The 12,173-nt window shown below is 44.9% G+C and overlaps 1 protein-coding gene across 2 annotated transcripts in view; it reads left to right on the forward strand.

Annotated features, from left to right (window-relative positions):
• The first annotated feature begins 1,370 nt into the window (after positions 1-1,370).
• Positions 1,371-12,173, forward strand: part of LOC308466117 (low-density lipoprotein receptor-related protein 2-like) — an 89,040-nt gene continuing 78,237 nt past the window's right edge. Inside the window, exons 1-7 of one of the 2 annotated variants that reach the window (XR_013980675.1) lie at positions 1,371-1,929; positions 4,011-4,124; positions 4,224-4,343; positions 5,377-5,502; positions 5,954-6,160; positions 8,745-8,913; positions 10,512-10,677. Coding sequence is in view for 1 of the 2 variants with exons in the window: in XM_080986656.1 (XP_080842782.1) it covers positions 1,866-1,929; positions 4,011-4,124; positions 4,224-4,343; positions 5,377-5,502; positions 5,954-6,160; positions 8,745-8,913; positions 10,512-10,677 (966 nt within the window). In the remaining variant the exon portion in view is untranslated. The remainder of the gene's footprint in view (positions 1,930-4,010; positions 4,125-4,223; positions 4,344-5,376; positions 5,503-5,953; positions 6,161-8,744; positions 8,914-10,511; positions 10,678-12,173) is intronic. The other variant, XM_080986656.1, reaches the window with a different exon arrangement.

Genomic DNA, 12,173 nt, shown 5'->3' on the forward strand with positions numbered 1-12,173 from the left:
CCTTGTTCTCAACACGGATGGAGCTGGTCTTTCAGCCGAGCCCTGCTTCTTAGCTGCTGACAGATGAGGGAAGGAATAACCTCATCCCTAATAGGAAGGTAAAATGCTGAAGGGAGTACTATCATCTGGGCTTCTGCTGGTACAGTGGTACCTTGTTTCTCAAACACCTAGGTACTCAAACAACTTGGAACCCAAACATTGCAAACCCGGAAGTAAGTGTTCTGGTTTACTAACTTTTTTCGGAAGCCGAACATGCTTCATTTTGAGTATTACACTTCTGATTTGAGTGCCACACTTCCATTTTGAGTGTTATGCTGAGGTCTGTCTGTTTTTGCTATTTTGCGTTTTTGTGGTTCTTTTTTTGTGTGACTGTGTGGAACCCAATTCAGCTACTGATTGATTGATTGTGTGTGTGACTGCAGTACATTTATTGCTTTCATTTTATGGATAAATGGTTTCGTTAGATAGTAAAATTCTGAAGAAGTGTGCATGCACACGAAAGCTCATACCAATAACATACTTAGTTGGTCTCTAAGGTGCTACTGGAAGGAATTTTTTAATTTTGTTTTGACTACAGCAGGCCAACACGGCTACCTACCTATAACTAGTAAAATTCATGTTAAATTTCTGTTTTAGGGGTTGTTTTTAAAAGTCTGGAACGGATTAATCCATTTTGCATTACTTTCTATTGGAAAGTGCAACTGGGTTTTGGAACGGACTTCCAGAACGGATTAAGTTTGAGAGCCAAGGTACCACTGCACTTTCTGCAGTGTTCAGCCTAGATTCTGCTGCAGTAAGAGGTGGCTGCCTTATTTTCCCAGTTACTAATAATACCAGCTTCTGAATCTCAAGGCAGTTGAATGTTTTGTCCCTTCATTGCAGCTGGTAAGCCCTTTGTAAACTACATGAGGTGTATTATGTTACAACGCTGGGGCAAATAAAGAGAATCGTTTTTATCCAAAAGGGCGGTATCGGCACTTAGGGTGGGTTAAGCTGCCTGCATGCGAGGGACAAGTAGTCCTCTAGCAAGAAAATAAGTCCTCATCTCTAAAACTTTCCTATGAACACTTCAGCAGTCTTACATTCCACATGTCTCTGAGAAACTCTTCTTACCTGAACTTTGAACATGTGGTGCCTTTGGTCCACCTATAACCCAGTTCCCCTTGCTCTCAAGGTCTTGTGGAGAGATCTTTTCTTAGTCTGTAGACTTCAACTGGAGGTTCTGGGAACTGAACACAAGTCCTTATGCACTCACAATGCATATTACTTAAGCATGGTATTCCAGACTGTTATGTACTGAAGTTCTCACCCTGGGCCGGCAGGGGGATACTGTAGATAGTTATGCAAATAAGGGATTGGATCAAAAGTGACGTTCAGTGATTGGATAGTTTTAGAAAATTGTTACAGTTACGTTGTACTGGAGCTCTATATAAGCAGGCTGACTGAACCCTTCAGTCCAGTTCTGTTCTGGCCTGTAAATAAACAAGAGCTGTTTGAAGAATCGCTGTGTCGTCTGATATGTTCACCCACAACTTAACACAGACAACATTTGTCTGCTGTTGAAGGATGGGGTAGTTTCCAACCTAGACCTTCACATAGCCTTCCTCCTATTGGATTGAGCTTGGAGCACCTCAAAGTGTTGACCACATGAATGAAGGATTAGAAGGGCAAGTCATCCATTCTGTTGCTCCAATATCATTGCAGTTTGTGGAGACAAAGTTCCATGCCGAGGAAATAAGCAGTGCATTGATCCCTGGAAAGTATGTGATCAGCATAAAGATTGTGAAGATGGTTCTGATGAAGCAAGCTGTCCCCCGAGAAACTGCCTGGCTGGACAGTGGCAGTGCAAGAACAGAGTGTGCGTTATGGAGGACTGGAAGTGCAATGGCATAGACAACTGCGGCGACCGCTCGGATGAAGATGGTTGTGGTAAGCAGCTTGGCCTCCTTTCAGAGACATATCATTGCCCATCCATTTGTGAAAATGCATCTTAAAAAGTTGTGCTTGAGACTTCATGTAGTTGCCCTCTGAAGACGTGTCAGGAAGAGATTATCAGGCTGCAACTTTCAGTAGATGGTTTGGATAAAGTTTGTTTAAAAGTACAAAACTATTTGGGCAGTAGTTTTTCTAAAACTGCTTCCCAAGATTTGGAACCTGCAAGTTTTCAAGTAACTTCCCCTTCCCCCCTCACACAGAATTCAGTTTTGTTAGGGGTTTAAAAACTTGCTGGGAAGTATTTGACAGAGCTGGTTTAAGGTCTTCTGCTACTGTATGTTGAAGATGAGGGAACCCAGTTTAATAAGATGCTGCATTGCACACTGCTGAGAGCCAGTGTGGTGTAGTGGTTAAGAGCAGCGGACTCGTAATCTGGGGAACCGGGTTCGCATCTCCGCTCCTCCACATGCAGCTGCTGGGTGACCTTGGGCCAGTCACACTTCTCTGAAGTCTCTCAGCCCCACTCACCTCACAGAGTGTTTGTTGTGGGGGAGGAAGGGAAAGGAGAATGTTAGCCGCTTTGAGACTCCTTAAAGGGAGTGAAAGGCGCGATATCAAATCCAAACTCCTCCTCTTCTTCTTCTTCTGCTGGTATATATGGGTGTAGGCAGGATTTTTGTTAAGGGGGGCAGGACTTCTGTTGGGGGCGGAACCAACGTGATTGCTCAGTTAAGTATTTCTATTTTACTTGATTTGGGGGGCAGCTGCCCCCCGACTCACCTTGGCTACGCCCATGCTGGTATATTTTAATTTTTAAAAACTTGTTGCATCTTGTCCAAACTCAGCTTAAGACTTTGGCTGCGGTGGACATGTGTTTGAAAACTAAGGATGCTGTTTTCTTCAGAATTAGACTTTTTCAGATGCATAAACTTGTTTGGTACTAATTTAAGATGTATTTTATTGGGTGCTACCCTAATATTCTAGCAAAGTTGATTACACCATGTCTTTAATACCAATATCTGGAGCTGGTATCAGACAGATTTGTCTTAGAAAAGGCCAAATTAAAACATCACTCTTCACATATCCAGTGCTGAAACTGTTCAGAGGCTTAATCAGTATCTTGAACCTGTCTTATAAAGCATTTCTTATAAAGCATACCTGAAGGAGCATCTTCACCCCCATCATTCTGCGCGGAAACTGAGGTCCAGTGCCAAGGGCCTTCTGGTGGTTCCCTCACTGCGAGAAGCCAGGGAACCAGGCAGAGGGCCTTCTCGGTAGTGGCACCCACCCTGTGGAACGCCCTCCCATCAGATGTCAAGGAAATAAACAACTACCTGACTTTTAGAAGACATCTGAAGGCAGCCCTGTTTAGGGAAGCTTTTAACATTTAATTGACTATTGTATTTTAATACTTCGTTGGAAGCCACCTAGAGTGGCTGGGGAAATTACCGTATTTTTCGCCCCATAGGACGCACCGCCCTATAGGACGCACCTAGTTTTTTTGGGGGGGAAATAAAGAAAAAAATGTATTTCCCCCCCCCCCAGGCACGGGGCTGGCGCGGGGGAAGCCCGAGCTTCCCCCGACCCCAGCCCCCAGAACAGCCTGCTATCCGCAAGCCTAGGGAGCCGCGCCGGTGTCCCCAGGCTTGCGGACAGCTGTGCGAAGCCCGGGCGCGCTTAAGAGGCTTCAAAATGCAGGCAGCTCTGCGCGACCCTCCGGAGGCTGGCGTGGCTTGGCGCCGGGCTCCAGAGGGTTGTGCAGAGTTTCCTGAAGCCTGGAGAGCGAGAGCCTCTCGCTCTCCAGGCTTCAGCGAAAGCCTGTATTCGCCCCATAGGGCGCACCCACATTTCCCCTTCATTTTTGGAGGGGGAAAAGTGCGTCCTATAGGGCGAAAAATACGGTATTATATTATTATTTCCATTGGCTGTGTAACAAACTGGACTACAATGGTAGTAGATACACTCAGGCAATGTGTAAATATTCTAGGAAATGGAATAGGGCGCACAATACATTAGATGTCTTGAACTGGTTGCTGACACATTTAACCTTGTGCATAAATCTAACTAATTTACAGCTTACTGCCCAGAAGGAATGATCCACTGTGATAAAGGGAAATGCATTATGGAATCTCTAATGTGCAATGAAGTGAAAGACTGTTTAGATGGCACCGATGAACCCAGCACCTGCGGTAATTAACTGTTTACACTCGTATAGTAAATAATTAAGAGTCTTCTAGTCAGCTGTTAGAAGGTGTCAGCTCTGTTTAACTCTTGTTCTATGCATCTAGGTAAGAACTGCACTCTGAACAATGGAGGCTGCATTCAGATGTGCACTGAGACTCATTGGGGTGTGAGGTGTTCGTGTGGTCCTGGTTGGAATCTTGATGGCAATGGTCAAGACTGTGCAGGTATATGTAAAATAAAACAGGCGCTCACTATTTAGAACTGGAGAAAGTTCTCTAAACTGCAAGTTGTGACCATTCATATATCCTGGGACACTATAACAATCTTCAACCTTTTCTGACCAAAGACCCATTTTTATCCCAGATATGCATTTGAGGACCTGATTTTTTAAATCATTTTTTTGTATGGTGGTAGTGCTGCTTTTGAAATATGCCATAGAGCAGACTGCGACTCTCAGTAGTTGGTCCTAACCCACTAGCTTGGATACCAATTGGCTAGAAGAGCCTTCCTAGTTGGCTTGAATACTGCTTTTCACAAGGAGGTCTTGGGATGCCAAGACACCCAAGCTGTCCAAGTAAGGAAATTGATGATCAGCATCAAAATAGACCTTGATGTTGCCACAGATTCAGAGTTCTGACCTATAAAGTCCTACATGGCTGGGGTCCAAGCCATGTGAAAGACCGAAATCCCACATACAATCCTGCCCCAGTTTTGAGATGTTCAGGGGAGGCCCTTCCCTTGGTCCCACCATTCTCACAGGCGCTCTTGGTTGGGAATGTGGGAGAGGGCCTTCTTGGTGGCTGCTCCCAGACTCTGGACTCCCTCCCTAGAGAAGCCAGACCGGCTGGCTCCTTGTCCTTCCGCCAGCAGATGAAGACCTACTTTTTCCAACAGGCTTTTGGGAATTGGCTACTCTTAATGAATTGACTGGTACTGTCTCTATTGTAATTATTTGTATGTTTCAAACAGATTCTATGTATGTGTGTGTGTGTGTAGTTAAATTGTTTTTAATGGATGCCTTTATGTTTTTAGCAATTCTTGTTCATATCCGTAGGCCACCTTGAATCCTGCAAGTGGAAAAAGTAGTTTAAATAAATGCAAGTGGTTTAAATAACTATATAGTAATCATATAATAAATTGCATTGATCATAATAATAAATAGCTCTAAGAAGCTAGTAGTGCTTCATGGCCATAGCAGCCCTTCCCAGACTACAGGAACTTTATGTACATTACACTGACTCTGCTTGTTCATTGCAGATGTTGATGAGTGTGCAATGGCTTACGGTCCTTGTAGCCAGTTGTGCAAGAACACAGTAGGTTCTTTTACCTGCGACTGTGTCCATGGGTACTGGCTCTCCAACGGAACTACTTGTAGGACTGCAGGTAGGCCCTCAGTTACATGGAGCATGAATTCCAGCTCTCAGTGCTGATTTGCAGGGAGGTGGAGACATGGGAAGCACAAGACTGCCTAACTTGGCAAAAGTTGGTACGCTTGTAATTTCTTTTGTAGAGGTAATGCTCAGGTTTCTGGCAAATGGAGGGGAATTGAGCTCTTGTGGGCAAGTTAACCGCATGTTCTCAACAGACAATCTGTGAGGTTAGAATACAAAAAGCAACAAAAAGTTAGGATTGCATGTCTTAGTTTGGGTATGTGCAGTGCTACTAAGCAGAGATATTTAACATATGTCTCCCATAAAGGACAACTCTAGTAAGTAAGGCTTATTGGATACAGCTTGAATATCTTCTTACTGGCTAGATTTTCTATAGCTCAACAGCTAATAATGAGCAGGATTGCATTCTGGGACAAGGCCTAATAATGAAAAATCTCCTCCAGATGGTGCTACAAAAATACTTCTGGCTGTTGGTCGTGATCTTGCTGTCCTGGATGTAAAAACTCATGAACTGAAAACTCTAATGTCTATAAGGACATCGCCCAGCTCTGTTGCCTATGACTCGTTAAGGAAAGCCTATTATTGGGTTGATGAAGGAAGAAAGCTTCATATCTATGTACCAGGAAAAAATGAGATGCTTCTGTATCCAGGTAAAGCTGTTGATATACTTGCAGTAACTGCATCCTTATCTATAGAAAGCTCCTAATATACTTGCAGTTACTAAGTCATTGGCCAAATACTACAGCAACCCATTGTGTCCTTGGAAGCCTGTGGCAAGGCTTCTCAGCAGTGATCTTTAAAAGTACACCGAGAGCTGGTGCAATATAGTGGGTGGTGCTGGACTGGAAAAATGATGCTAACAGGGTGAGCTTCTGACCAGTTGTTCACTTGGCCTGAGGTTTAAAGTAGGTGAAGAAGGACAGAACAACATGCAACACGTGCCATAGGCGCATAAGTAGTAATTGCTGTTTAAATGTAAATGCAACAAATAACATCACTTAAAGCACTTGGACATAATTTTAATAAGTGGCCTGAATCCTGAAAGCAGGTGCTTATTTTCTTAGCAGCTGGACAGAATATTCCTTGCATATGTAAAAAGACTAGATATTCTGAGCTGAAAACATGGTGGCGTAGACTCTATTCTTCCTTGGTTGGATGCTACATTCTACTTTTGGAGTAACAATCTAGGTGGGTTTGCCTGTTAGGAAAGGTAACAACAGGAAGAATTAAAGGAACTATTGGAAACTCAAGGCAGTAGAGATATAAGATGATCAGAGCCCCACTGAACTTGAAGCATGGGAAGCCCCAATAAAAATTTATAATTTGGCGGAATATTTGGACTATATGATATGTATTTTTATACTTTGGAATATTTAATGTGATTTGATTGAATTGTTAAAATGGAAAATTTAATAAAAATTATTTAAAAAATAAATAAATAGGTGGGTTTGCCTTTTATGGACAAGACAAACCCTTGCATCCTCCTTGGTAGTCCTGTTTGAGCTCCCAACATGATTTGTAATTCCAGACAGGGATTGGCTGCGAAAGCAATATTTTCAGCTATTAGTGGGTTAAATGGGAATCCTAAGTGGAGTGGCATGGCAAATTAAAATACAGCACAAAAGCAGCACGGGGATTTGTTAAGTTTCCTCTTCATGCTCCCAAGCAGAGTTTTAAACTTCCTCTTACAGGAGTTTGTTTCTGTAGCAGTGCTTCCAAATTAGTGGTCTGGGGACCTCTGGGGGGTCCGGGGAACACACCCGGGGGGTCCTCCATGGCCCCATCCCTTGCCTCATCCCTAACTAATTTTTTGTCACTTTTGCATGGCAATACCACAGATTTTATGGTCTTCAGCAATTTTTTCAATATAAAGTCATACCTTGGTTGCTGAACGCCTTGGAACTCGTACGTTTTGGCTCCCGAACGATCGAAAATTTTTGGAAGCCAAACGCTCCTGCAGCCAATCGGAAGCTGTCTTGGTTTTCAAATGGTTCTGGGGTCAAATGGACTCCTGGAACTCATTCTGTTCGAGAACCAAGGTACGACTGTATTGGCCAAAATCAGTTTTGAAATGACACTGCGGTAACGATTTTGACGCGGCAATACACAGCAATATAATACTTCTCGCTCGAGGGAGAGGCTAGCCGATTTCAAGGCACTATGGATATCGCACAATGATCTCTGCTGATAACGCTGCTGATCTGAGCTGCCTTCCCTCATCCTAAAGGAGAACAGGGCAGCTGATTGCCCTCACTTCAAGGCACCACGGCACTACCTTCCACTGGCACTGAGGTGGAGCAGCTTTTCTCAGTCAGCAGGAAAGCAGCAGCAGCCACAGTAGACGTGCATCTCCGCTGGCTGCCACTGCTGGCTGGATAGTTCACACAATAAATAAGTCAGAAATTAAATCCTCCTAACAAAACAGTTTAGCTGCCACGTCAACAGTGTGACGCGGCAGCTAAAAAAGCCAATGCAATTCTGGGCTGCATCAATAGGAGTATAGCATCTAGATCAAGGGAAGTAATAGTGCCACTGTATTCTGCTCTGGTCAGACCTCACCTGGAGTACTGTGTCCAGTTCTGGGCACCACAGTTCAAGAAGGACACTGACAAACTGGAACGTGTCCAGAGGAGGGCAACCAAAATGGTCAAAGGCCTGGAAACGATGCCTTATGAGGAACGGCTAAGGGAGCTGGGCATGTTTAGCCTGGAGAAGAGGAGGTTAAGGGGTGATATGATAGCCATGTTCAAATATATAAAAGGATGTCATATAGAGGAGGGAGAAAGGTTGTTTTCTGCTGCTCCAGAGAAGCGGACACGGAGCAATGGATCCAAACTACAAGAAAGAAGATTCCACCTAAACATTAGGAAGAACTTCCTGACAGTAAGAGCTGTTCGACAGTGGAATTTGCTGCCAAGGAGTGTGGTGGAGTCTCCTTCTTTGGAGGTCTTTAAGCAGAGGCTTGACAACCATATGTCAGGAGTGCTCTGATGGTGTTTCCTGCTTGGCAGGGGGTTGGACTCGATGGCCCTTGTGGTCTATTCCAACTCTATGATTCTATGAAAAGGAAAAAAAAGCTATGTAAAATTGCAATTTATTTTTTTTTGCTCTCCACCGCCATCTGGTGTTTAATGCATTCAAAGCGTGGTTTTTTGACTAATGTAGCTGAGTCCCAAGATCTCTCGCTGTAAGGGTTATGAAACTACTGAGCTTCTATAAATGTTTCTCTCCTAGATGCTGGCAGTGTCAACAGTATATCTGTAGACTGGTTCACAGGGCAGTTATATTGGACCAGCAGTGCCCCTGGTGCCATCTTTGCTGGCCTGAGTGATGGCAGAGGCTACGTGAAGATCCTGGAGAAGAACGTGTTGCCAGAACAACTTGCTACGTTTCCAGAAAAAAGGTAAACATACCTTGCTTCACTGCCGTGACTTGGAATCTGTCTGGAATAGCCTGGCTTGAAGTCTCTATTGCTTTACTAGGGATGGACGCATGTTAAGGGTGAAATCTGAAAGGCTGCTTCCTTTTAGATGACCCACTGCAGCGCTTAAGGTACAGTACTGCAGTTTCCTATTCTACCATAGGCATACCATAGCCAAGTCAGCAACAGAGCTCCAGGAAGCGGATTTCCCAAATGGATGTTGTGGGTAGGAAAATGAGTGTCTGTAGAAGAAACATGGAGGTGGGTGGTGGTAGAGGTAACTAGAAAATCTGGTAGCAAATTAATGCCTTGTCCGTAGCTATACATGCTCCATTCTTAGTTTGGATATGCAAGAAAGCATCTGTTGATTATGTGGATCCCAAATAAGTTTTGCTTGTATCCAAGGCATTTTGAATACTGAATCTAAATGGGCAAAGGTGAGTAATGCGTTTATAGTGACACTTCCAGGAGTGTAGCAGAATTGCCCCTAGATCATTTAATAGGATGAGAGCGTTTAGGACAGTGTTTCCCCAACTTGGGTCTGCAGCTGTTCTTGAACTACAACTCCCATCATCCGTAGCTGGCAGGACCAGTGGTCAGGGATGATGGGAGTGGTAGTCCAAAAGCTGCTGGAAACCCAAGTTGGGGAAACCCTGGTTTAAGGGCTTGAGTGGATTTATATGCAAGGTACAGAGAATGAAGGTGTTCTTCATCTGGAATATTTTGGAGCCTCTATTTAAAGACGCCTCTGAGCATGCATAAAGATCTCCCTTGCCCTCTCAACACAATTACCAGTCAAATTCCTAGGAGTACTTGCATGTAATCCCCACTCACCCAAGCCTGCGTCCCTTGTGTTGCAACTTCTGTGATGAAAGGCAGGCCTTGCGTGACTGCCCACTAAAAACACACAACATGGTCCAGCTTGAGGTCCTGTATATGAGCTGGCTGTAGCCAGCATAAGTCTGTGGCAGAAAGGAATTCTGGAACATGGAAAGCTTAGCCACATCACTGGTGTATCAAGGCACTTCAGGATCTGTTCAGGTGTTAACTTGGAAGAAAATGTTCCTTGTGGGTGGAAATAGTGAGATGTGTGACATTCTCTGCTCTTAAGTGTGCCAAAGAGTAAAGGTAAAGGGACCCCTGACCATTAGGTCTAGCCGTGACCAACTCTGGGGTTGCGGTGCTCATCTCGCTTTATTGGCCGAGGGAGCCGGCGTACAGCTGGTCATGTGGCCAGCATGACTAAGCCGCTTCTGGCAAACCAGAGCAGCACAGGGAAACACCGTTTACCTTCCCACTGGAGCGGTACCTATTTATCTACTTGCACTTTGATGTGCTTTCGAACTGCTAGGTTGGCAGGAGCAGAGACCGAGCAACGGGAGCTCACCCCATTGCGGGGATTCGAACCGCCGACCTTCTGATCGGCAAGTCCTAGGCTCTGTGGTTTAACCCGCAGCGCCACCTTCGTCCCCATGCCAAAGAGTAGCTGGTCCCAAAACAATCATATTAGATGCTGCTGCTGCAGTGCTGAGTAGCCCAGTAACATGGTGCAGTCCTCTGATCACCTCTCTTTATTGCAGCTACATGTATTGGGTGAATCGTGAACAAGACATGACTGTAATCGAAGCTGCGGGGATGGATGGTTCAGACAGACACGTACTTGCAATCGTAACCGCTGAAGACCCTGTTGGATTGACTCTTGATCATATAACTAGTAGATTGTACTGGATCAGTGCGTATAAAAAGGTATGAACTCGATCCACCGGAAATTCACGAAGAAGCCCGTGTCAAGTCTGTAGCATCTTGATGTAACATTTCATTGTGATCTGGTAGCAACAGAAGCTTTTCTCCCATGCTGGAAAGTCTGGTGGGTTTGGTGCTGTTGCAGTCACAGCATGGCAAGGACAAGGGTTTGAAGGTCCTCTTTCCCTGCACTCACAACTCACAGTACCAACACCCCCCCCCCCACTTACTTAAAAAAAATAAAATGCTGTACAATGCATGCCATGTCTAATGTGGCCCTAAGTGAGCAGGCAGCCTTGAACAGTAGAGCAAGCCTGTTAAAATGTGGGGTGGTAGTCCCTTTTGGACTATTTGAGGAAGCACTATAGCCAAATGAAGTTGCGAGCAGGATTCAAAGCTAGTGCAGTTAGCCAAAATTGGTGTTTATATGTTCAGACAGTCTTGCATTGGCTAGTCCAAACCAGCTGTCCAACTTTTCTCCAGGTTCAGATCTTCAAAGGCAGTCCCACATTGCAGTAATCTAACCTAAAGGTTACCAGAGTGTAGGCAACATAATCTAGGTGATCCCTGTCCAGATAGGGATGCAGCTGGGCCACCAGCTGAAGTTGACAGAAGCCACTTGAGCCTTTGGCCCTCTGTTGTTGTTGTTTAGTCGTTTAGTTGTGTCCGCGTCTTCGTGACCCCATGGACCAGAGCACGCCAGGCACTCCTGTCTTCCACTGCCTCCCGCAGTTTGGTCAAACTCATACTGGTAGCTTCGAGAACACTATCCAACCATCTCGTCCTCTGTCGTCCCCTTCTCCTTGTGCCCCCCATCTTTTCCAACATCAGGGTCTTTTCCAGCGAGTCTTCTCTTCTCATGAGGTGGCCAAAGTATTGGAGTCTCAGCTTCACGATCTGTCCTTCCAGTGAGCACTCAGGGCTGATTTCCTTAAGAATGGATAGGTTTGATCTTCTTGCAGTCCATGGGACTCTCAAGAGTCTCCTCCAGCACCATAACTCAAAAGCATCAATTCTTCGGCGATCAGCCTTCTTTATGGTCCAGCCCTCACTTCCATACATCACTACTGGGAAAACCATAGCTTTAACTATACGGACCTTTGTTGGCAAGGTGATGTCTCTGCTTTTTAAGATGCTGTCTAGGTTTGTCATTGCTTTTCTCCCAAGAAGCAGGCCTCTTTTAATTTTGTGACTGCTTTGGCGCTCTAGGAATCTCTTAATGAAGTGTAGTTTTAAGGGCTGTCCACAAAGAAAAATGCAAAACCTTGGTTTGAGGCGGCAAATGCACAGGTGGTGCAATTACATATGGCATGTGTCTGTACATAACCTCTGGAGGAAGGCTTTGCTCAGTAAACTGAACACTGGTTTTAGTGTACGCCTGGGACATGAACCTTGTTTGGTTGCCTTGACTCTAGTTGAGCTGTCTGCACTATAATGTAGCCCATGCAGGCGGCGATGGGAAGATAATAGCACAGTAAACAACAGGAGTTTTTGTGTGT

This window comes from Podarcis pityusensis, assembly GCF_964106645.2.
Source record: "Podarcis pityusensis genome assembly, chromosome: 17".
Lineage (NCBI taxonomy): Eukaryota > Metazoa > Chordata > Lepidosauria > Squamata > Lacertidae > Podarcis > Podarcis pityusensis.